The following is a 25,685-nucleotide window of genomic DNA, read 5'->3' on the forward strand; positions in this document are numbered from 1 at the left end:
ATCCAATAATGAAACTGTTGTAGCCACTCAAACATTAAACCTACAGCTGAAATTCTTCTTAATCACTCTGTTTGTCAGTGCTTCTTACTGTGCAAAACTAATGCCTACGCTATATGTTATTTTGGCCATCTATACACCTGCTGTTCCTCTTACAGTAATGTGTATGCTGGTCATTTTTCATTCTGCATTTGTACAAATACTAAAGTATTCTGGACTACAACAAGCAGGGTTGTACAGTTACAGCTAAGCTTTATGGTTGTAGAAAGGATGTTTTTACATTTACTTAGAAGATATTCATGTATTGTATTGTCAAATAACTGTAACAAATAACTGAAGAGATCAAACCGAGTGAGTTTTCTCTTAAACGGTCTTAGACGTTAAAAACCTGTCTCGGTCAAACATGCACACCTGTGTGCATACCAGTATTTGTCGAAAATGTTTGAACTTAAGGAAAACAATATCCATTCAGCAATATTTATAAAAATATATTTCACAAAGTAGGAAACAATACAGGGTATCTTAGATTACAGTACAGGGAGTAAATAATTAAACATACACGTTTATAAGCATTAAAGCACAGTAGAAAATATGATCTGCATGTAAGACTATTTCATATATATTGTAAGTCTACTGAGAACTGCCATAATACTGTATCAGTACAAATTGAGTATGCACGCAGCTGTAGTGCCATTTTTGATTCTCATCATGTGCAAGAGCTAACGTGCATAGACAAAACCTACCACGTCAATGAAAGCTAAGGACGTCAGCAGTAACTCTATATACAGAACAAGTCATCTTTTATCTACTATCATACAGTGTAAGCACAATACACAAGTATCTGAATTTGTATCATCATTTTCATGGGCTAAAGAAATCAGGGTTTATTAAATAAATGCAACACTGAGAAGGGTCCAATATCCATAACGCTTAAATCATCCTAGCTATTGTGCTTAAATGGCCATTAGTAACTGTATACTGAATATAGATACATTATACAGTTTACACACTGTAGGTATGTATAACATTTTCCTCTCCCACAAAGCTATTATGATCTGTGTGTCAAGGTTAAATGTACAGTAATTAGTTCTCTTTAAATGCTGAAATCATTAAATACAATATCTGAAGATTTGTTTTGGCTGTATTCACGGCAGGAAGAACAGTTGCATGAAAGGATGGTTAAAAACACTCAAGAGGTTTAGCACAGGAGATAAATTATATCAGAACAGGTATACAAAGAAAAAATCATAGAACAATTATGAGAATCAACACGTTCATTGTCAAAAAACAGAGTACAACAGTATATAATGCTTGCTTCTGTAAAAAGAAGGCCTCAAAGTTTCTACATTATTCTTTTTTTGTCTTTGCTTCAGTCATTTTTAGGCTAACAACACTTGCGACCCACACCCGGAGCGTGTAAATACAAATAGTTGTAGAAAGCAAGCCTTTCGGCTCAGATAGTTTATAAACGCAGCCACCTGTTACCATATCAAATGATATCTAAACAAATTCTTAAAGCCAATATTTTTGTGGTTGTCTTTTTGCTTTCTCAAATCAGACATACATTCAACATTGTAACTTAGACCAAGTATTGCTTTTTTTTTCATTTCCTAATATTTTTTTCTTCGATTGACTGGGTATTGTGTAGAGATAAGAGACATGAGCCAATCACAAGTAGCTGTTGTTGCTCCAGTTGCCAATCAGAAGTAGTTGTTCTTGCTCAGAGATCAATCAGAATAAACTGTTGTTACTCCAGATGCCAATCAGAAGTAGCTGTTCTTGCTCTGAGACCAATCAGAAGAATCTGTTCTTGCTCAGAGACCAATTGGAAGTAGCTGTTCTCGTTCGGTGGCCTCAGTGGTCCATCTTCCAGTGTGTCCGATTGGCTGTCAAACATCTCTAAATTACCTTGCTCTACTTCTCTTTGTCACGTCTCATCAAACGACTACCAGAATTCCAGGATCTTTATGCCTCTGGCAGTCACAGCAAATGACAAAACACCCAAAAAACTGCAAGACACTCCACGACGGAATCTAAGTTACACTCCACAAGAATCATAGATCTTTTAATATAAACATTGTTAAGTTTGTCTCAACAATTACAATGCGCTTGATGTGGTAGATGACTGCTATTACTTCACCCTAAGAAGAATACAAAAAGGTGGCCCCCTTTTTTAAACAGCTGTTTCTATAAGCCGGCACATCTCCTAGCATTAATACACAAGTACGTGGACAAAAAATCAAAGGGGTCTCTTAAGATCGCAAGGTCAAGTCTCTCGGTCGCTTTCCCCTACGGAGTAGAGTTCCCCAAGTCTTCTGAAACGTGGACCCCATTCTCTGAGGTAGTCATAGTTCTGGTCCGAGTCAGACGAAGCCGTCTCCAAGGAGCTTAGCGACCCGGCGATGGAGCCCCTTCCCTCGTAGCCATAGATTTGGATGGAGTCATAAGGCGGGGCTGTGGGGTCATTGTCGGCCTCGTGAAGTCGAACGTTGATGAACTCGTCCACGTCTACACCATTAGGGCCGGAATGTTGGCCCTGTCGAGGCATGAACTGCAGGTCTGGCTTGATGTCCTTGCGTGGAAGGTATCCGTTGATGCCGTCGGGGTTCTGCAGCGTGGCAATGTCGAAGGCCTCCGTGTCCTCCTCGCCGCCACCCTCATCATCGTAGCGGATTATGTTCTCCCTCACATCCTCGTCATCTTTGATGATTAAAGGCTCATTCTTGTGTCGCCTCAGTGTCACAAACAGCACCACGATCACTGTCAAACAGAGTAATACAATATGTAATTTGTAAAGTCTAACAGACAATGTTACCTTTGTTGTAGTCTAGAAAGCAGACGGTACAAGTCAGATATTCAAAATAAGTGAATATGAGTATGTGAAGTGAATAAGTGAATATGAGTGACATAATAAGCATGTGACCTGGATCAGCTTTATACCGTATCTATAAACTGTACATCCCATGGGTGTAAACTTTTGTCTTACAGGTCAGACAAAGTGAATAAATCTGCATTGAACTGGCATACCTAAAAGCAATATTATGCAGGCCAGAATGGCGATGAGAGCTCCCATGCTGAGACCAATAGGCAGGACGTAGGCCTCAACGTTGCATGACTGGACAATTCCCTCCTTGCTGCATCCACAGACTCGGATGATCAAAGTGTTGGTGCTGCTCATTGGTGGGTTCCCGTTGTCCGTCACAATGATAGGTAGAAGGTACATTTCCTGTTTCTGTCGTCGGAAATTGTCATGCTTGGCCAAGACGCTGACGGTATTGTCTGCGTAGATGAGAGACAACAATAAGACCGTGAATGAAATAAGTTCATTAAACTGAAATCTGTGTTCATTAGCTGTATTTCCAGATGCAACTGGCATTTGATCCCTTCTTGAATGTCGTGGCAACTCTATTCAGATTCCGGCTCTAACATGCTGCATGGTCCATTGATTGTCTACAGAAGGCGGAGGAGCAATTTCCTAAGTACTTTAACTAACACAGAAATAGAATGGCTAGGGTCCTTAACATCCTGTGTGCTGTTGGTCAGGTTCTTCTGCGGCTACTGCCTAACCCCTGTTCCCTTGTGGGAGTGGACTACTTTCCATCCAGAGCACAGTTACAATTAGACACATCATCACAAAACACACACGCATACAGATTCACAGGGGCCGTGACTCTTCCCTGGAGTGCCTCTGCTTCTTGTGCTGCGCACAGATGGAAATAGCCACACGAGAGGTGGAGGATTCACTTCTCTCTTGTGAAGTATTGACACTTCAGAAAGGCTTTGAATAGTCATGTATGGGCTCCAAATACACCACTGCTACTTGACTCAACTGTTCTGGTTTACATCCAATACACCATTCCACCGAGAGCTGTTTATACCTGAGACAGTAGTGTGTACATGTTTACACCAAGAACCAGGGTTTAACACAATATACTTGGGTCTTGCTCCTTCAAACTAGACATGTGTCACAGGTAATTACTGTTTTATTTTTAGGAACTTGGATTAGAAAGAGTTTTCCATTGTCTTCTATGAGGATTTGGGTCCTGGGGGTCTATGGGAGAAGCATTTATACAAATAAAAAAGTTATACATAAATAATATAGTATAGTATAATCAACAGGCAATATCATATCAAGAAGAATGTTGCCTGTTTTCTCTTTCGCGAAGAGGTTGACCCAAGGTAAGTTTCCAGCGTCTTATCGTGTTGGTTGCTTAATATACCTGTTTCCATGGTGGCAGGTTTCTATTTAGATAACAAATAAATAAAAAAGGTTGATCCATTTGATGTCCCAGTTTTATCATATACGTGCGTTCCTTCTGCTAAGAACTACACACAGTAGTTCCTCCTGCCTACAGCCTCCAGCCTTTGCATCCAAACAGACGGGCAGTACCAGATGAAGACTTGTTGCCTCGAGCTCTTTGAAAATACTAAGCAACATCAGGGTGAAGCTCTTCACACAAAGTAATGGAGAGGAGGCAGGGGATTGAGGGAGGGAATCGGGGGAGGGGTAAGAGAAGAAGTCCAGCAAGTCTGCTGTTAAACCAATCACAGTATTTAGCAAACTAATTTAGCGCCATCTGCTAAACTACAGCAGCTCTCAGGAAGTCACCCTACATTGAGCCTCAAGACTTTTCCAGAACACCATTTGGATGCCACTCATTTGCTTTCTTTCAAAATGCACTGGGGAGTAAAGAATATCTGGTGTCCAGACAATTGCACATCTGCTAACTACAGGGTACACTAATCCACCAGATTTTGTCTTCGTTTGGACTAACCATGCCCGAGGATGTGTACAAAATAGGAAAATAAGTTTTAAGAATGTTGTATGTTTTTGTCGCTTTCTCCTCACCTCCGTTGTTTTTGATGGTGAAGTTTGGGTTGTTCAGCATCTCCGGGATGAGGCGGTATTCAAAGTAATGTCCCTGCACAGGGTCGTCTCTGTCGATGGCAGTAAGAACTTGAATAACCTAAAGAAACACAGAAGGAACCGAATAGGGTTTGGGGGCAAAGCCAAGTAATTCAATACTCAGTTATTTTTTCTCCATCACAACATGTCTGACTGTAACACTGGCACGGATGAGATAAAAAATATGGCTCATTCATTCCAAAAGTTTGAGAGGATCATATATGAGAACCTGTCTCATCTGGCACACTTTCAGCATCTTGGATCTATCTATTTATCTGTCATGGGTCTTTTTAAGCTGTATGTCTTTGTGATTGATTGTAAATTATAATTCAGCCCTACTGGTCCTCTCTTTTTTCTTCAATTCCCATTGTACGTGAGCGAGCCCTCTGTATGAAATAGGATTGATGCGAAGGAGATTACTAAGCACTTGTCCAGGAATTTTGGCTGGAGATGCATTGTGCCATCTGGAGGAGGACATGAAAGACAGCCCTGAATTATGATCCACTCTGATCACTTCTGACTGCTCTCATTCCCCATGGTCCCACACATTGTGTCTGGGGAGGACTGTTTCAAAAGAAGGCCACGCTTCCTTCTCTATACTTTCCCAGTGAAATAAATAGGCTATAATTCACTGTGGCTGATCATTACTGGGGGGTGTGGGGGTGGTGGAGGGGAGTGGGGGGTGGGGGATACGCCACTGGCAGCCTTGATAAATTCTCCTTACCTGGCCAGGTTTGCTGTTTTCACACACGAAGGCCTCATATTCTGCAGCAAACTCTGGGGCATTGTCATTGATGTCCTGTACCCGGATGGCTACGATGGCCCTAGATATCTGACTGTGGTTTCCTGATAGAGAAAGAGAGCGAGAGAGAAAGAGAGAGAGTATAATACAGATGATAAGTGGAAAACAATTGGACAGTGCACATCAGCAGCAAATTAAATCCCAGGTAAATTCCATGACCTAGATTTCACTTTTTTGTTTCTTTATTTCATTCCCGGAGACAGTTGAGACACCACATCAATCTGAGTTTTATCTGGTATCAAGAATGCAAAACAGGATTCTGGGGACCAGAAAAAATCACATTCAAAGTGCTTTGAAATCCCCTGTAAGCGCTCATGTTTTATACATGAGGGTTAAAACATGCATTTTAATGTTTCAATGGCAGCTAAAGTCTAAAAAGACAATAAAGGGCTATTTAATTAGATTAGATTTTTATTGGAATTATTCATAGCCGGTAATTGACAGTCCCTTTTGAGAGACCCTGTAAATGATTGTATTTAATCAGTGTTGCAACCACTAACTTTTACAGCAATTATCTTTTAATTTGGTCCTCAGAGTGATCCATGTCAACCATTCTGATGGCACTGGAGGTAAACTATAGAACTTGGTCTTGCCAGCTAGTTGGCACACTATAGCTGTAAGGACATGCTGTGCAGTTATTACGGTGTATTTGCATTCAGACAATTTGGAACAATCACATAAATTGAATATTTTGATTGAAACATTTAGATGCTTCAAGAAACATGGTTGTACACATAATTAGTTTACGTACTACAGTACTAATGTGACTCTCTGGGAGAGGGACACCATGAAGTTCAACACTCCTCACTTTTCTGACAACTCCAATCCCATCCAGTATACAGCATATGGCTAGCAGCTAGCAGCTTATCGCACAGGAGAGGAACCAAGGCAAGGAAACAGAGAAGAAAAGTGTAAAAGACAGTTTGATGGACAGTGACAGATGGACAGAGTAGGCAGGAGAGAGAGGGGAAGGGCCTTTTCTGTGTACCCTGCTTAAGTGACTTTCGTTCGGCGACAGAGGGGAAATAGAATCTGATTAGTCAGATGTCAACTGGTGCAAGATGCAGAACGTCCCGACGTTTGGGTGGCAAATGGTGGTGAAATAGGACTGGGAACACATCTCTTCCGCTTCACGCCAGAGCAGACACCATCGCCATGCGCCATCATGAAGAATAGCAAACAGCCTTATTTATTTGGGATATTTCCTATGAGTCAAGTGCAGCAATAGTGCTATCTTGAGTCACAGCCACTTTGCCAAAGGGCATGGAAGACAGTTAAATATGCAGAGAAAAGACAAACTTGTTACATGTGAAGAAAGATTGACATCACTAACAGTTTTCTATAAATATGCTTGCTTTACAAATAGCAGATTTGATTTATCCAAAAAGAAGAACAAATATATATATGTTTGCTTTTTTTGTGTGTGACAATTCAAACATGAATAATAATAAAAACAATAATAATACAACATTTGTAAACATTACTTTCAATAGTGTAAACATCTCATATGGTTTTATCTTAATGTACAGCCCCATGAAACAATGTGCTTGCAATGTTTTGAGTTGTTTGTGGTGGTTTTGCCTGGGAGATTTTGTATCGTTTCCTGGATCACGGACGTTCTTTTTTTCTGTAATGGATGCTGGCATTGGAACAAGCCAATCTGTTCTCGACTTGAAAAGGCTTATTTGAAATGTCTTAAGGTACTTGCTCAAACAAACTGACTGCTGAGCAACTTGATTCAGTTAAATCATATCAGACTAACTTTTTTTGACTACTTTGCTAATAGTTTGCACTTTACTCTGCAGCCATGAAAAGAGATGTTTACTCCCTCTTTTGGTACAATAAGATGTTTTGAGAGTGAACACCTAGTTTTTCTCATCTGTTCTTTGTTTTCTGACTGGTTATCATGTTATTATAATGCTACCGATTACAAAACAGAGTAAAGATTTCCACTTGAAATATTACTTACGGACTTCAGTAGCAGTTACTGTGATGTTGTGCCACATATCTGTCTCTCGGTCCAATGGTTTAGCCAATGTTATTTTTCCATCATCCACGTTGATATTGAACTGCCTCTCCAGATCTGTGTGTCGATCGATGAAGTACCTGAAAATAGAGAGAAAATCATCAAGAATTGCACACACTCAGCCTTTCAACCCAACACACACACACACAGACAAATACACACTCTCTGAAGCACACAGACACTCACACACAGTATGTGTGCATGCTGTACACAGCTAACCCTACTAAACAATCCCGAGGGTCTCTGGATAAGCGGATCCATCAAGAGGTTCCAGTCGACAAACACAGTGAGAAGCAGGAGGAAGTCGATAATTATTATCTAAGGATTAATTAAAGCCTTCAGATGAGCAGGGGAAGGCAAAAAGTGCTATTGGGTCTAATAGGCCGGTTGTTTTTAAGAAAAACTGGATATCTGTCTGCCTTTATGTGTCTCTTGTGTTGAGGTCATTCATGAGCTGTTTTGAACTCTTGAGTTCACCATACCCATCATCTACCACGTCGTCCTAATAGGTTTATTAAGGAACCATTTAGATCAACACCGCACACAGTCTCACTTTTCTTTGTTATATTTTCTGTGCCTGAATTGTGACAGGATAGTGTTCGAAGGCTACCCAACCATTCTTGCCAGTCAAAAATGTAAACATATTTTATCAGTGATTGTATCTAGGACACCATAATTGCTACCTCACAAAATGTCATGCACAAAATACAATTTTTTTAACATGGATGCCAAATCTGCTTCATCTCGTTGATCCTTTCCACTTCATCTGTTACTTACAGGATGTCCCTTCCCCCTGACCTATGCTCCTCCTCTTCTATGGTTTATCCCTTTCAGACCAAACAGTGTTAACACACCCATGTGCTTTCAAGATGACAAAACGAAAATCCCCAATTGCAATATTAACAACAAGTGCAAGAGCTTTTAACAAGGAATTTATTAAATAATCCATTGCCCCAGATTCCAATTGTGAGGAAAACGTATTGAGCCATGACATTTCCATTTTTTAGATGAAATGGTGTAAAACCCTCAGACGACGGGCAGGAGGGGTCCAGGAGGACTCTTTCAGCAGACGCAGAGCACTTTCAAGACAGGCAGACAGGCACCAAACCACCTGGGAGTCTGAGCCTGCTCCTGCAGACTGAGTGTATCCCAGTCAAACTCTGACAGCTTCACGTGGAGCAAGGGAGACAGACCCTGAAATGTTCTGCCACCTGCCAATCAAACTGACAATGTGATGTGAAAAGAATTAAAAACAAATAAACAGATATTGTATGCTGCTTGTAGATAGAGCATCCAAGTGTATGTGTGTGTGTTTGCCTAAGTATATTTGCCTAATACTTATGTGCAATGTGGGTGTCGTGTTTGTTGGATTTTGAAGCAATCCATGGTGCAATCTATTTCTTACTATTCTCAGAGTGAGATCTGTAAAATGACATTGAAATGACCTTTATTGAACATATTCACTACCATCAAATTGGTGTACAAACTAACAACAGTGTCCTAATACAAGGTCTGGGGGACTGACAATGTAGGAATATCATAAGTATGATATAAATAGAACAAACTTCACTGAATTAAACATGCCAACCTCCTCATTCTTGAAGAATCTCTGAGACTTCTAACTATATGCCATACAGTCAGTGATAGTCACTAGGGGTCTATAGGATTCTGGTGTTTTCTTACATATGTGTTGTTTTGTCTGAATGAGAATGTGTGTGTGTGTGTAAAAATAGGGAGAGCAGAACAAGAACAAACATTTTTTTTTCTTAAAAGAGAACCAATGCATCCATGACATTCTGCTTGTTATTAGGTCAGAAATTCCCCTAGGACTGTCACAGATGTAGAACTAAATTTGCTATCTTCTATAGCGCTGACCAGTTGCTTATGTGGCTAAATTTATTTCAAGAAATGTATAGAAAAAAATGTAAGCATATCCAAGACACACAAAGTGGTACTCTTACACAACATCTACTTAACATTGCCTTTGCATCCAACTTAAAACCTCTCTTTTGCATGACTCCTTGTATAGCCATATGCTACATGTCGGCTGTCAAATACAGAAAACAGCAGTGCAGCGAAGCTTGAAGAAAAGCGAGCAATCTGATCCACAATACCTGGGACACACTGGCAACAACCTTTCTGGCACAATGATCTCCTCAACGCCTACATGAACAGCAATTACAGTCAAAGTGTCCAAAGATTGAATCTAGTAAACCTTCGCAAACTTTACTCTACTACTATACCATGAAGACAATTAAAGATTAAATCACATGCATGCAAAACATGCACATGAGACTGAAAGTCATTTTGTCATACCTTACTTCCAGCACACATATTTAATCTGTTAAACTAATATCAGGTAAAATTAATATAAACAAATATCTGGGAAATAATATCAAAGCAAACCAAACATGATGGAGATTTACAGGTGAAAATATCAAATTTTGCAATAAATGTCATGTTCTGTTTGAAAAGTAAGGGAGTTTTTATAAAGGATGCCCTACATTAATAATAAATGTATTCATCAATTCATTTGTGGGACCTTTAGGTATGTATGGAGGTCGCACATGCATCTCTTTACATATTTTTCATTATTTTTAATATGACTTCCTATGACCCCATTGAAAAGTTAATGAGTGTTACAGTATATCCACAACTGGAAAACTAAGTTCTCATGCCTCAAAAGACAATGATGAGGAGAATCATATTCAAACATACTACAAGAGTAAAGGCTGGAAGAGTATTACTGGAGTCAACCAGAATGGTGTTTAGTAGAAGGCATTAGACCTAGCTGAGGGATTGTTCATCTCAGAGAAGAAAGGCTCAAAGTCACACTGGGTAGAGGAAATTGGAGTGTAAGACAATTTACCCAGCATCATGCTGTAACACTGCAGATAGTATATAAAGTAAACAATGAAATATAATGTAAAGGTAAAGCTATTACTTCAGTGTCTAAGAAATGCAATGTAATTTTAAGCACCATGTGTTCAGATCATTTATGAGAATACAGAACTTGACATTGTTGATGAACCATCATCATGTCTGGAGAAAATGTATGTTTTGACATTTGTATTGAGGGTGAGAAATCAGTGTTGGGAAACGAATGGCAGGGAAATGTCAGGCCATTTTATTCCTGTATCATAAGTGGAGTTGCACGTGTTTTCTGAGACTTCAGTCCAGTTGACAGACTGGGAACGTAATGTCACATTAACCACTTATATGTTAAAAAAGAAAACAGAAAAATGGGCCAGTTTTCTGTCCAGCTGAAAAAATAAAAATAAATAAATGTTCTAAAAAGAACCTGTTTAAATACAGAATTTGCTATCAAAAACATTTCCGCCGCTATGGTTGAACACTGATTGCTTGAAAGCTTTTTGGCGCAAGACTTCTTCATAATGGCATGATGTCCTAAAGCTTCAATTCACTTCTGAAAATGTGCCATTTCCCTCGCAATATGCTAAGTATATAAAATACAGTTTAGTTTTCATACCAGGTTAGCATTGAGGGATACAGGAAACTATTTTCAAAAAGACAAAAGCTGAAACTAATATTTCCATCATCAAGAGAACATACAATGTTGTAATATGTGCGCACAAAAACAAACCAAAAAATGGGCATGATCAAAACCTTTGGGACGGCACTGTTTTTCACACAACAGTGCTACTCAAGGGACTGTGCTTTAATACAACCAGTTAAAACTAGACCAATGAGAAAACACAGAGGAAGTATGAACAAATTTGGGTCACCGAATAGTGTGGTGAAAGAAACACACGGAATGTATTCCCCTCTAAAGGGGACACGGGACCCTAAGGGTAAACTCTGTATTCTCATCTCTCATCGGAAAGATGCAGCACACGATGAACTCCCCTGCACTTTGCAAAACCCAATCTAGGATTCCCAGCCTGCACTCGATGCCACATGCAATTACACAACCTGTTGAGTGTTGTCCTGGGAATGCGGTCCTTGAGTCACTGGAGAATTAATGAAACGCGAAGGTGGACGGACAGAAATTGCCTATATAACCTGTACTCAAGGTGCCCTTGTGGTATTTCCAAGAATAAGTCACACAACTGGAATGCAGCAGTCAAAGTCATAAACCAAGACATGTCTGGCTATGGTTATGACGTCACTGCTTTATCCTGATCCACAGTCAGTTGGATCTTCTAACTCACTTCTTAAGGAACCAACACCGTCACACCAGAAAATACGACCACATTATACTACTTTCGCCTCCCTACACTGGCTCCCAGTCCAAGCCAGAGCAGTCCTACTCCTAACCTAAAAATCTATCATCCAATAAGGACTACAATCCCAAGATGCCGGCTATCTGGTGGTTCCCAAAATCAACAAAACAAAACGCTGTGGGCAGGATGTTCTCATATAGAGCACCTATGCTCTGGAACAAACTCCCTGTTTCAATTAAGGAGGCTGACACAGTTTCGACAAAACTATATTAAAAACCTTTCTGTTTAATCAGTTTTACGGCTGCTGAACTTTGTGTGTGTGCTTGTATGTTCAGTTTAAAATGTCATTACAAACCAAGCATTTTTATGTCTGCATGGGTATCATATAACTTGAATTTACAAATAAAGTCAACTTGATTGTTACTGGTATTGTTTCTGTTGCTGGTTGGAGACTACGGAGGACATGGCAGTCTTATTTCGAGCTTCCCTTCCCTGGAACAGATTTAATGTTACAATGTTGTGGGGCTGGCGCTGTCTTGGTGTCTAGGGCTAAGGCAATTACCCTTTCTTGTCTGCTAAACTGCTGCATTAGTTCACACTTGACCGGTGGGGACATCACCCTTACTGTTTTTGTAACTGTTAGTTGCTCCTTTGCATTCTCTAATTCCTTCTTTCTCTGTCCCCCCTCCATGCCACCCTCCACATATCCCCTGTGGTGTGGGGTGTTGAGCTGTCAACATCTGCCTGGTCGCCGGTCTGCCAATGTTGGAACTGGTGGCCAGTGGACATCAGTCTATGACGGTCTGCCAACATTGGACTTAGTTGCCAAGTGGACATCGGTCTCCATTGACGGACGACAGGGAGTTCCTGGTCCCTTCGCTTCCTGTCCCTCTACCTGGCTGTCCTGCGATGCAGCGCTGTTCTCAGGACCCCAGCCCTGTGGCTACCACTGTTTAAACTGACATTCGCCAACTCTGACCTGAGTGGAACTTTATATTTGTGTGTATCAACACCCATTGGCCCTTTTCTTGATGTATGACTATGTTTATCCTCTGTTCTGCATCTCTCATTCACCAACCGTCTCTGGAGGAGGGGATCCCTAACCGAATTGCTCCTCCCAAGGTTTCTTCCATTTTTACTGAAATTCGTTTTTTGGGAGAGTTTTTCCTTGTCTTCCTTGAGGGTTTAGGTTGGTTGAGGGGCAGTTCTATGGGCGCATGTGAAGCCCTCTGTGACATTTTTTGTAAAAAGGGCTATACAAATACATTTGATTTGAACACTGGCTAAGTTGTAATTTAGAAACTGGTTTCCACAGTTATTTCAAAAGCAACACAACTGCAAATACCTTTCTGTGAGATGGTTTTCACATTTCTTGTATAATCAACGTATACATTAATTAAAAACTTGTTTGTGCCAAATAGACTATTAAATTTAATATGCAAGTTGATGATGAACTGGAGCTTGTGGTGGATAGAAACTACAGCCAGAAAAAACTCACAACCAGCAAAACTCACAACCTCCGAAGGTGCCGAATGACAAACATGATGAGTTCAAATGACACGCGACATGGGAGCTAGAGTGTGTTGGGGCTCATTCAGGCTGACCTTCTTGTAGCCCGTAGAAAGAGAACAAAAATGTCATTTGTAAAATTTCTTAGAAAATGGTGGTCGTTTACAAAACAGGTTGTGAGGTCATGTTGTCCTTTTTACAATATGTCTAGCCTTCCTCAGCCATTTGTGACACACACTAGTAATGGATGAGATGGTGAGCACTGTGTTGTAAAATATCACCTCCATCTTATAAAGAACACATTACCACACATTGTTACGCTCCTTACCTGACAAGGCTGGCAGTGACATCAGGGTCTCGGGCCGTGACTGTTCCTATGACAGTGTTGATGGGCGCGTTCTCGTCCACTTCCAGCACATATGTAGCCTTGGAGAAGATAGGAGGCTCGTCTGAATCCTCCACCGCTATCTTCACTGTGGCTGTGTCCTTGAAGGGCCCTCCACTACTGGGTTCAAATCTAACATTGGCAGCCTCAACCTTCAGTGTATAAGATCTTTTGGTCTCGAAGTCCAGGGGCTGTGTAGAGGGACATATCCCAATCACTAACAAGCATGACAAAAACATCTTAATGTAGATGAATGAACATTTGGACCATGATGACGTTGGATGCAATAGGAGGCTTGCTTGTATTCTTTCAGAATCTATGGGAAGAGAATCCAAGCACCGAATCTTAGGTGAAAGACAAAAATGAATTATTTGCAATAACTGCAATCTTACCTCAAGCAATCAGCGAGTTAGTATAGCAATCTGTATAAGGTTATGGCATCTGTTGTGTATACCGATATGGCTCTAAACAAGGTTAATCTAATGGAATCACACATGTTCTATTCCGATGTGTTAAGCAATAATGAAAAATTTGATTTGCGAAATTGTGCTACCTGAAAATATTATTTTGTGACCCTGTTGCATGGCGATAATGATTTTACTTGATTTTCACTGGCAATAACCTCAAGAATGGCACATAATGGAAGCACCCCATGTCATCTCTTTCACTATCCACATTAAAGGACCAGCAGTGCATGCTCACTACACGCTATGTGTCCAACCAAAAAGGCTTTCTGCTTTTCCAAAGGTAAATCTGGAACAATTGTTCTGGTGAGACAAGGGATTGCCTTTTGATTGCAATTAGGCCACATTGTCATTCTGCAGCATGCTACTGCTTTGACACAGCTCAACTTTGAATATTGCAACATGTCACAATTCTACTATCTGGCATCTCCACGGACATCCCAGACTGTCACAGTTTTATTCAGAATCACCTCTGGCCGCTCTTATACTACTAGAATAATGGGATCAAGTCACTTCCTCGCTCCATAACCAGGATTTATAGGGAAATCAAAAGTGGGCCTTGCCGCTTGAGGGGACTAGAGTTGGCTTGGGGAATGAGAGAGGTTATAGGAGAGGGATAAAAAAGAGAAAGAAATGTATTCCAGCGTTTTCAGGGAGAACGAGAGGCTCTAGTGGTCCCTGAGGCAGGGTCGGGCCAGCGGAGGGCCAGCGCCAGCCGGCTGGAGGGAGGGGCCACAGCTGTGAGGGAATATCAACCGGGGAGCTGGACCGACAGGGGGCTTTGAAGTCCACACGCCTGGCGTTAGGGCCCTAGTACGAAGGCCGTGCAGACCCCCCCCCCCCCCCCCCCCCCCGGTCTGAGGAGAAGCTATTTGGAGTTCTTTCATTATTAACCCTCCCTCCAGTTCCCTCATTCCTTCCCTCCTTCCTTCCCTCCATTCTCTTCTCCTTGCTCTGCTGAAGGAAGTAGTGAACAGCTGGACCCAGGGCACAAGTTGGATTCAAAGAATTCCAATTTTACATCAAGGGGTTGTACATTAGGGATATCAGGCCAAGATGTGGTTATGGATTGATGGAACCAATCTTATATTGCAACGAGGATCATCAGACTGCCATTTGAATTGAAACACGATCTGGTTGGATGACGTATGCAAATCCATTGTTTTTCAAAATACAAACATCTCTGTTTGAAACATTTCAAAGTCTTTGTTGTGATGATTCCATATAGAATATTGTATTTAATTTTTATTTGGACAATATGTTGCTATATTGAACTCTATTTAGGTCTGTTTATTAGTTTATTTGATATATTTAATTAAAAAAATTCAACAATTCAACAGTATACACTTGTTCCTTCCTACCGTATGTTCAAAGATATTGCTCGTCAGCAATATTTGGAATTTATATATAAATATCTCATGGGTTTTGACAGAGTAAAAATAAATAAATAAAACGTCTGCCTAGATGTTTTCCCTTGAAACTTCAAGACACCATTATTATTCTCAACCTCTCAAATAACCAGGCCTGACACTCGGAGGTTCATGACACCTCCTCACTGAGTCAGCCATATTGGAATAGTCCTCTGTGGCCTTCTGTCACTGCCTATTGTTTTGTGGGAGGTAAATTCATATAGCACTTGACTCTCTATAATCCAACAAGCTGCACTGTGGGTTTTCAATTTATGCTCAGTGTTCTCAATGTCTGAACACAGCTAGTGCTGCTATGTAAGGATGCAAATGGGGGTGCCTCCTACTAGGATGCTCTTTGTGTTGATCTTGAGAAGTTGTTTTAGAAACCACTCTCTGATAGCATTTCCGTTATTCACTGTGGAAAGCAAGAATATCCAGAAAGAGAAATACAAAATGGTTCAGTGGTGAAGTAAAGTCAATGCATCTCTTCATCATTTCCTCTACATCATTTCTTCCACATATGCATAACTTCCCTGTGTCATCCCTCCTCCTCTTGATGCCTCCCACACCAAAGACACCATTTCACGTTGGTGGCGATGAAACTTCATCTGTTTGTTCTTGCCAATGGTACAGAAATAATGACAGTTGTCGAACACTTTTTTTAACTCTTCTCTAAAGTTGTGAATTCTCAAGTAAACTTGAGTGACTATCTGTTTGGAGGGTGGGCAGCTAGCGTCCTGTCGTAATGCCATATTGTCCATCTCACCATTAGCGATGCGCCAATGCACTGAGTAGGAAGGCGTAGGGTGGAGGAGGTACGGCAGTTTTCTCACGAGTGTTTGCATTGCAGAAGGAGGATGCCTGAGTAGGCAGTGAAAGATTAACGCATGTGACATTTTCTCTCTCAACAGTTTGTGGTCCTTTAGTTCCAAGTTTTATAACATTGTTTTCTCTGCTGTAGTTTCCGTGTAATCGTGTGTGTTTGACTACTGTGACAACGGAGAGAAACAAATCATGCAGTATGTTTCAGGCTGCTCATCAGGTTATAAACTCTTCTGAAGTTATCCATCAAGCAAAATGATTATGGCTCTATCTTGAGGATGTGGTTACAGACATTGTTTAGGTTGTGCAGTTAGGTGGAAGAGGAAATCTCACCTTCTTCAACCTAAGGATTCCCTCCTGAGTCTGAGCATCTGTTGTGATCTCAAACATATTCCTATCGTCCCCATCAATGATGCTGTAGGTGGATTTTGCATTCTCGCCAATGTCGCGATCATTGGCCTTCACCTTGCCCCCTGGCTTCCCCACACTGAGGTCCTCTGGGATTACAAACTCGTACAGACCTGGAGGGTAGATACATGACCACTGAGTTGAGTAGTAGAAAATTTCATACAATGACTGAAGTATTAGAGGATATAACAATTACTGACAATGTTCAGAATAAAACTTTCAGTTTAGCAATGTTAAGCATTCTGTGTTCTTCTGTCTTTAACTATGTGTTGTTGTGTTGCTGCCTGTCTTGGCCCGGTCTCCCTTGAAAAATAGATTTTTAATCTCAATGGGACCTTCTTGGTTAAATAAAGGTTAATAAAAATAAAATAAAAAGTGTGATTATTCAGGAACAACCACACTGATGTTATAGGGTACTCTTACTTTTAGAAAACTTTGGCGGGTTGTCATTGATGTCTGTCAGAGTCACAGTGACTGTTGTAGTTCCTGACAATCCTCCCATGTGACCACCCATGTCCTTGGCTTGGATGACAACAAGGTACTCCTCCCTCATCTCTCTGTCCATTGCTTGCAGAGCAATTTTAATAGTTGCTGAAAAGGGGTGGAAAGGAAAACAACATGAGCATTGTAGCTTGTGACATGACGAGAACAAAAAAGGGTAGTCGGGTTTGCAATTGTCGTATTCAAAACTGTGATCTGCGACTTGCTGTAACGCCATGCCTGAGCAGTGAGCTGGCATAGCAAATTAGCCTGTTTGTTTGCTGTTCAGTGTTGTACCTCTGTCTGCCACCATTTGTATTCTGATTGAGTGTGAATTATACTGTCTGTCTTGTATAATCTTGAATATTCTATGCAGAGCGGACCTTATTGACTGAGCCACCGTGCGAAATATAAAAAGCTCAGTGCGGGCGCAGTGGATAATCCACTCTAAAAACAGAGACCCACAGACTCATCAAATGAAAAAAAAAACCTTCATAAAGGCATTCTTTGGCATGACACCCTGCCTTGGTCACATCCAGGCTTTCATAATGACTGTGGGCTTGGGGGTTGATGGCTGAGCTGGCAGAGGTTAGCATATTTGGCAGTATTTCTGTAGAGAATACACTGTAGGCTACACCACTTTCTTTAGATGCTTTGAAGTATTGTTTTGTTACTGGTGACAATGGGGTTGAGGGGTAGTAGCAGAACAATAAATACCTTGACTATTTCTTCTTTTTTAATTGTATAATTTGAGTAATAACCAATTTTATAACTTACATTATTCTGTCTTGGGAATTTAGGTAACAGCACCTGTCCCCAAATAATAATGTAATACACACATACCAACAAACACACACACAAACGTACATGTACACACACACTGTCATCAGTCATCCTCTGTTAGTCACTGCACTCTCATCTCTGTTGATCATCGTTAGCTATTCAAATTAATTCCTAATCATTGAAAAAGGAGGAAAGACAAACACTCATTTCCATAGATATTTGCTACTATTTTTTTTATGGTCCATTAACCAAGTGATGAATTGGGGCATGATGTTTATTTATTTATTCACTGCATTTCATTTCCTACATAGTGGAAGTGTCAGATGGATTCTAATAGTTGTTTTCCCTTACCTTTTATTTTTCATTAACATTCATTAAAACATCTGGCTCTTATGAATGTGCCATCTGCATGTGTTCAGTAATCATGCAAAACAAGAATGCTAATCCTTAAATTGTTCTTTCAAACGTTTGCTATACACACCTCTGTGTTTATGTCACAAGACTGACAGTAATTGAAATGCTAAAATGAAGACAATAACTAAAGTCTACGTATGAAAAAAAAAAAGTTTATTTTGAACGCAGGTTTCTACCTCTCCCTCTCAAAGCTTGTTTATTGTGTTTTTTTCCAAATTGTGAGCTGTCGATTTCCATCTCATTGCTTATTAATGTAATTTCACCATTATTTAATCATGTTGCTTACAGACACACTGTTAACAAGTCGGCTGAAAATGCAATTAAGGAAAAAAAAAAACTGTCAAGGTTGAACAAGAAACAGACAGCAGATGGAATTTAAAGATAGCACTGTCAGTAAATAAATAAATAAAAATAGCAGTCCTTGAATGTCATTTTGTACTTACCTTTACATCTTCCTATAACCTGTGCTGTATAGTATCTGTGTCATTCAAATGAATCATATCTATATCAATGCATCATACTATACGTAGTATATGGGCTTGATTCCACCAATATGCCTGAGCTAAGATGATGGAGGAAAACCCCAATTGTAGAATCACAAAGACTGCTCACCGGTGTTGGGGTCTATTGAGAAGTAAGGCTGTCCATCCAGAATGCTGTACACCAGCTTAGCACTGTTCCCATAGACTGGATCGTCAGCGTCTGTGGCCGTCACCCTCGTCACAGGTGTACCTATGGGTGACAGAGGTCAAATTGACAGTTAGTATGACTCTGTCAAAATATAGGCAGAATGGAATCACAAATCCATATATATACATATCCATTTTGTACAGTCTAATCTTATTAAATATAACCAGAAACAGCTAGTGTAGGTAAGAATGTGATACCAGCTAGAAAACAAATGGATTTATGTGGAGAGAGCCATATACTGTGAATTATGGCTATGAATTATGTGAAATTTGTATGTTGAGGAGCACAAGTAAGTTGCTGCTTGCTGCTTTCATGTGTCTACATTTTACACCTTTTAGATCTAGTCGGCTTTTCCATGATGCTTCAAGTCAATGAAAGTCAGCTGAAGGTAAATAGTATTGTTGTCCCTCTATCACCAAGATAATAAGATTTAACACTGCTTAGACAATTTGTGTAGATTCCAGTTGTTTTCTCAGCCACGAAGGAGCATAATTAAGCTATAATATCACCAGCAAGAAATATAAAACAAAAACTGGGAAAGTGTAATCTTTGAAAGATAAAAAGTGTCACTATAACGAGCCACACCCGTGGCCTACATATTCATGAGCACAAGGCTCAGGTGGGAGGAAATGATGAAAGAGGGAAAAAAAGAAAAAGGGCGATGCCACGCAGTGACAGTGCAGATGGCATAGTAATTGTTTCTGTAAAATCTGTAGTGAGGTGTTCTGACACAACACAGGTAAATGCTTTATGGTTAGACAAGGCATCAGGCCAAGCCACAGGTGTCTCAGCCTAGCTACAGCAGGAGATAGAGTGGCTGATCGTGGGGAGAATGCTCCAGTTAGCCACCACTGGGTCTGACATAAGGCAGGCAACACAGTGATGACATGAGCTCTAGTAATTAGACTTGAAGGCAGGCGTAACACTAGTTGTATAGTTAATATAAAAATGTGCTCAGAAAGTGTTAAACTAAGCATCGCTAGGTTAAGAACAAGGTGTTACATTATGCTAGGTTAAGACCCACTGATAAGAAGTCTCTTGCTGACTTTTTGCTAGCCTTTCTTATTAAAATAAACAAATACCTTAATTTTGTCAATAATAACAACATAAATGTCCAGTGCCCATGTGATATAAATTATAGTAAATTGTATCCCAGTAGCGTAGCCTCGAGGGGACCTGGGGGGGCCTAGGCCTCCTCATCTGTCCGGCCCCTCCAGATGATTACAATAAAAAAATAAGGAATTGTCGATTTGTTTTTTGTTTTTGTGGCCCCTTCATTTTAAGATGTGACTCCTCAAAAATTGCATTCTGGCGACGTTGCTGCTGTATGCAATAACGTGTGTATTGAAAGGTATAAAAAATGCATAAAGTATACTTCCAAATTTCAAACATACTTACATGTATTCAAGTTGTCAATAAGTATGCGAACATACAAACTCAGTACATTTTAGTACACTTTCATGTGTGTAGAAAAATACAAATATAATAAAAATGTCGTCTTCACATTTCAATTAGATTTAAGTTACTATTCACACTGTCACTTTCAGCTCAATATTGCACTATTGCACTAACTGTACCCCACTTGTCTTGTTTTAGGTTAGTATTGGTCTATAAGGTTAGTATAGGTCATTATATGTATTAGTGTATAATGTGTATTATTGTATATTGCATAATTTTTTTTGTACATTAGCATGTTTATTACTATTATTTTAATGTTAGCTTATATAATCTTATATGTTATGTTATGCTAGGTTGCTTGCGTTGTCTTGTCAGTGCCCAGTCTGACCTTGTGTTGTTCTGTGCACCTGAAAATAAAACTTGAAACTATTTTTCTGCTTAGGTCATGACAATGTATTGCAGAGAAATCCCTGCCTCCTCCTCTTCCTCTTGAAGATTGGCCTCTTGGTTGGGCATTTAATGGTGAACAGTTGCTTTACTTTCATGTAATAGCATATGATGCATCTTGCTAGTATCCAAAGTTGACCCCTGGGCATTCTAAAAGATGCATTACACAGCTGTGATCAACCACAAATACTGCAATAATCACTATTCACAAAGTCACATTTAAACAATTGAAAAAAAGCCTATAGATATTGTTGACCCTTTACAAACCATATTCCTGCTTATTTTGCCACTAGATACATACTATATGTCAAACAATGATTAACCCCTAATGCTAGCCCCCTCACAACAACAGAACAAAACATAAAGCCGCCATTGCACTTTGACTGGAAACCCGGGTTCAGTGCTGCAACCCAATTATTTCACAGTGAGAGAGCCTCAAGTGGCCCTTGGAGATGTGCGCTTGTTAGTAATTCATAGGCTTGTGATGACCCTTGTTGTTGCCAGGGAGCACCTCTTAAATTTCCCACCATAAGTTTAACTGTTTCTTAGGTTCATGGTCATGTTTTCATTGCCGAGAATAACTGCAAGGACCCTATCTTTTTCTAACATCAATTTTTGGGGTTTCCCTGACAAGATGGTGACTGACTGCCTGGAAAACTAACAAAGAAGCTTACCTCAACATAAAGTTATGTAATCCCTCGCATAGAGCCCCATTCTAAGACCTTTTGAAGATTTGAAGTGTACACAAGATTTTACGGAAATGTAATTAACATGTTAATCAAATAAAGCAAACACAACTGTGTGTGTGTGAACGTAACGAAACATAATTATAGGAACTGTTTGCCAATGATGTGTGCAATAATCCAAATTACTCTAGTCATGACAAATTGTCTGAACGTAAATTAAATCCTTTGTGTCACAGGTATTTATCAGTTTCAAATATAATGAAAATAGAAAATTGCACTCCATTTTTCAAAGATTGCGAGTTTGTCTGCCTAAAAAAGTTAACTGTGTAAACATTGCAAAAGAAGAAAATAACATTAAACATATTGAGAATTATAAAAGACACCTCGTACAGTTATTTTACAACGTCAATGGTGTGTCTGGTGCAAATACTGAGTAGAAAATGGGTTACAATGCATATGAATGGATGAAGCTGAAGAAGAAACTCCTCATAGAAAAACAGTGGAAGCGGTGAAGTGTGAAATAGCTCCCTCTTCCTCTTCCTTCACAGAGGGGCAAACTCTTCTCTGCTCCTCCAATAAAAAAAATGAAGGATTCGATAAGCTTCTGTTTGGCACTGTTTCAAATCAGTACAGATTAGCTTGTCCTTCCTCAATATTGTGGAGAGAATCCAGGAACACTCTTGACTGTCGAGTCGGCTGCACCTCTGGGCCTTGGGATGGTCGAGGAAACTCAATTGTGAGAATATTGTCTCTGGTTTTATTTGACGCCTGTAGCACGGGTGCAATCACAATGGTGAAACACCTATAAACTCCAGCAGATGAAAGAGCACAATCGCTTTTAAAGAATGAAAGCAGAAGCTGATTTGAGTGTGTGACAAACCTTCTACCAGATGGTTAAAAGCCGAAATCAATTGATGTGTGCCATGACAGTGCTGAAATGTTACTAATGTGACGGTCGCGCCATCCAGCAGTAGGGTTATGTGTGAAAGTGTGGTGTGGCGGTAACACTTCATGCTAGCAGACACATACGCCTCCCCCGCAGTACTTTCAAACGTGGCCTCTACTCCCAGTCTGTTTCCTCTCTGCTCTCTTTCTTCATTCCTCCAGACTACCATGATACTCCTGTCGAGAATTTTCTCAAGACTGTTTGACCCTTTACTCTTTCTGAAACGCCCTCTCACATGCAAACACCTTTGAGACTCTTAATTGCTACACCATGTATTTAAATTCTAGTGTGTGTGATCTTACAGTACAGTAACAACCTTATTAATGGAAATACAGCAAGGGGATGTTTATGTTTTTGTACGCTTGGTAATCTCATTAATCACATGCTGGAGTACCAGGGATTCACGGCCACAGCCATCATTTGCACAGAAGTTTTACCCACAGGATATTGTTATCAGGCAATTAGGTAATGACAGTTCAGTGATCTTAATGTTATGGGGGCCTGTTTCTCTGTGGGCTTAGGGTAGGATAAAGACGTAAGGTTATAGCCCTCTATTTCATCAGCTTAAAAAAATTGCTTGGGGTAGACTTCCCATTTACAGTGTACACTGCCTGGTTGATAGAAAATCAATAGGAATCTTCCATGAAAACTGGAGAGGGGATGAATTGAGAGGCTCTCGGATGTCAGAGGTGGTGCATTTGCAGAGAAGGCAGAGCGTTTTTTTTGCACTTTATTTGACAATGCCTGCTAGAATCTACGTGGTATTTACTTGATGATGCAAACAGGACAAGCTTTTAGCTGCGGATAACAGCTGAGTGACTATGGAGGTAAAGTAAACCAACTAACAAAGCCTGTCTGAGTGCAGTGTTATTACATCTGTGTATTTTCCCAATATAGAAAGACGCTGGCCTTTATGACACAGTTGAATCACATTCCCCAGTTTTCTGTTTGGCTCTCAGAGAATTGTGGAGACATGAATAAGGCCTCAGATATGCTACACACCCACCTGGCTGGCAGTCAGGCTGGCTAGCTGTCCACTGACAGGAGGTGGGGTGCCGAGGTGCCCATGCATATGTATAGAGTGACTGAGGCATAGATCCCATTCAGTCATAGGGAGAGAACATGGCTGTTCTAGCTACAACGAAAGCATGGGGCTAGCAGTACCCTGCTGTATACTACTGGGGTAAAACAACACTGTTTCCATCTGACTGTGTGTGCACTGTGGGGGACAAAGAGAGATCTGCTTCTGCATGAAAAGAGAAAAAACAAATCCATGTTTTTGTTTCAGGTTTACTGCATGGACCAAGTGTGCTGCACATTTCAAGCCCATTCAATTGTCTGTTAATATTTCTACGTGCATGAAGCCAGGGTCTCCAAAGGATCTGCTATGGAGGGCTGAGAGAATCCACCTGATTCAAACCTTTCAGCAAAGTGTATTATTACATACATAAAGTGTGTGTGTGTGTGTGTGTGTGTGTGTGTGTGTGGGGGGGGGTTAATCATTTCGTTTTTGGTTCCCCTACCTTATTCGTGGATCAGACACTAAATAAGCTAATGGAGAGAGAGGACATATTGAATACTGCAATGTGTTTTCAGTACCATCGATTGTTTATATGAGAGTTTGGCCAGTCAATGCTCTTCTCAGCTTTCTAGGTCAGACTCGACGGGTGCCAGCCTCTAAAATGGCTGACCGGGTGGTGAGTAACATTACGCTTTTGACAGGAGAATGATTATGTATTGATTATCATCACATAGACACTAGTGTTGCTAGCTTCCCTGGCTGTGGAAAGATTGGATAATAGCTCATGATCTGAGTGAAAGAGTGATGGCATGTCTGGTTTGTTATTCTATGGCTGTAGCTGGACAGCCCATCTGATAGAAATCCACAGACTGGAAAATAAGATAAAAAACATTGAAAAACATTTGGTGCTGCCTTGACTGTTGTTTAGTAAAATAGGCTGGCCTGAGCTTCTGAAGTACAAATGTGATGAACAGTGTCGAAAGAGCTAGAGGCATCTGTGTTCTGAAGGTGATTACGACATCAAAACAACTTTAATGATGCTACAGACAGCTTTACAATTGAGGTGTTTTGTGTAAAAATTCAAACCAACAGTATGAAAAGGAAAGGTGTGAACTTCATTTGTGGCTCTGGGAAGAGAAATTTGACCAACATATCCATTCGTATACAAAATGATTAACATTTCTGGACTTGAAAACGAGGGTTACCTTGCTCTCACTTTTTATTCTGTGTCATGAACATTTCATTTAAAACATTGAATATAAATTTGGATGAGCCTGCTGAAAAAAATATGAATTTTCTCCTTCGGCACATCGCTCTTTCTCTAGCTCAGCTAATACACACTCGGTTATACAGTAGGTATACTAAACACAGATGAGTGAGAGAGATGATGCATAATGAAAAACACCTGACAAGATCAAAATCCATGTGTTTACGAGCTCAACATTTTTTAATGTTATGGGCATACTGTAAAGGACTGTAGATGAATAACAGCAGGGGAAAAAAATCTTGAAGATAAGATATGGTTGTCAGCATCGCAAAAAATTGCTCCCCTGAGTCAGTGATGGATAAGGGACGTCAGCCTGGTGAAGAGTAAGGGACCGTCACACTTAAGTTCTTACATTGTCGTTGTTGTCGTACAATTAATAGTCTTTTAGAACACAGAGTGGAAGCCTTCACTGAGAAACCAGGGAGTCTGTGTATGTGTGTGTGTGTGTGCGTGTGTGTGTGTGTGATGACAAGCAAGCCTTACATAAGTAGCAGGCGGAGAGTGTGGGGCCTTGACAAGCCATTTACAGGAACCACAGGAACAAAACAATTAAGAGTGTCCTTTGTTCACCGTTGATGGCTCTGACATATGCTGCCATTTTAAAGTGTTGTGTCATTGATTCACTTTAATTAGTTCTTTCA

General features: G+C 40.3%; 1 protein-coding gene across 2 annotated transcripts in view; it reads right to left on the minus strand.

The window, feature by feature from the left end:
• Window positions 1-470: 470 nt before the first annotated feature.
• The window catches only part of cdh8 (cadherin 8), a 60,511-nt gene continuing 35,296 nt past the window's right edge, over window positions 471-25,685 (minus strand). For both annotated transcript variants that reach the window (XM_062471532.1, XM_062471533.1), the window contains exons 4-12: window positions 19,202-19,321; window positions 17,336-17,503; window positions 16,838-17,025; window positions 13,753-14,000; window positions 7,675-7,811; window positions 5,628-5,749; window positions 4,847-4,964; window positions 3,025-3,276; window positions 471-2,757 (exon numbers count right to left, since the gene is read on the minus strand). In XM_062471532.1, coding sequence (XP_062327516.1) covers window positions 2,264-2,757; window positions 3,025-3,276; window positions 4,847-4,964; window positions 5,628-5,749; window positions 7,675-7,811; window positions 13,753-14,000; window positions 16,838-17,025; window positions 17,336-17,503; window positions 19,202-19,321 — 1,847 coding nt within the window. In that variant the 3' untranslated portion in view covers window positions 471-2,263. The remainder of the gene's footprint in view (window positions 2,758-3,024; window positions 3,277-4,846; window positions 4,965-5,627; window positions 5,750-7,674; window positions 7,812-13,752; window positions 14,001-16,837; window positions 17,026-17,335; window positions 17,504-19,201; window positions 19,322-25,685) is intronic.

The sequence above is a fragment of the Osmerus eperlanus genome, chromosome 10, assembly GCF_963692335.1.
Source record: "Osmerus eperlanus chromosome 10, fOsmEpe2.1, whole genome shotgun sequence".
Lineage (NCBI taxonomy): Eukaryota > Metazoa > Chordata > Actinopteri > Osmeriformes > Osmeridae > Osmerus > Osmerus eperlanus.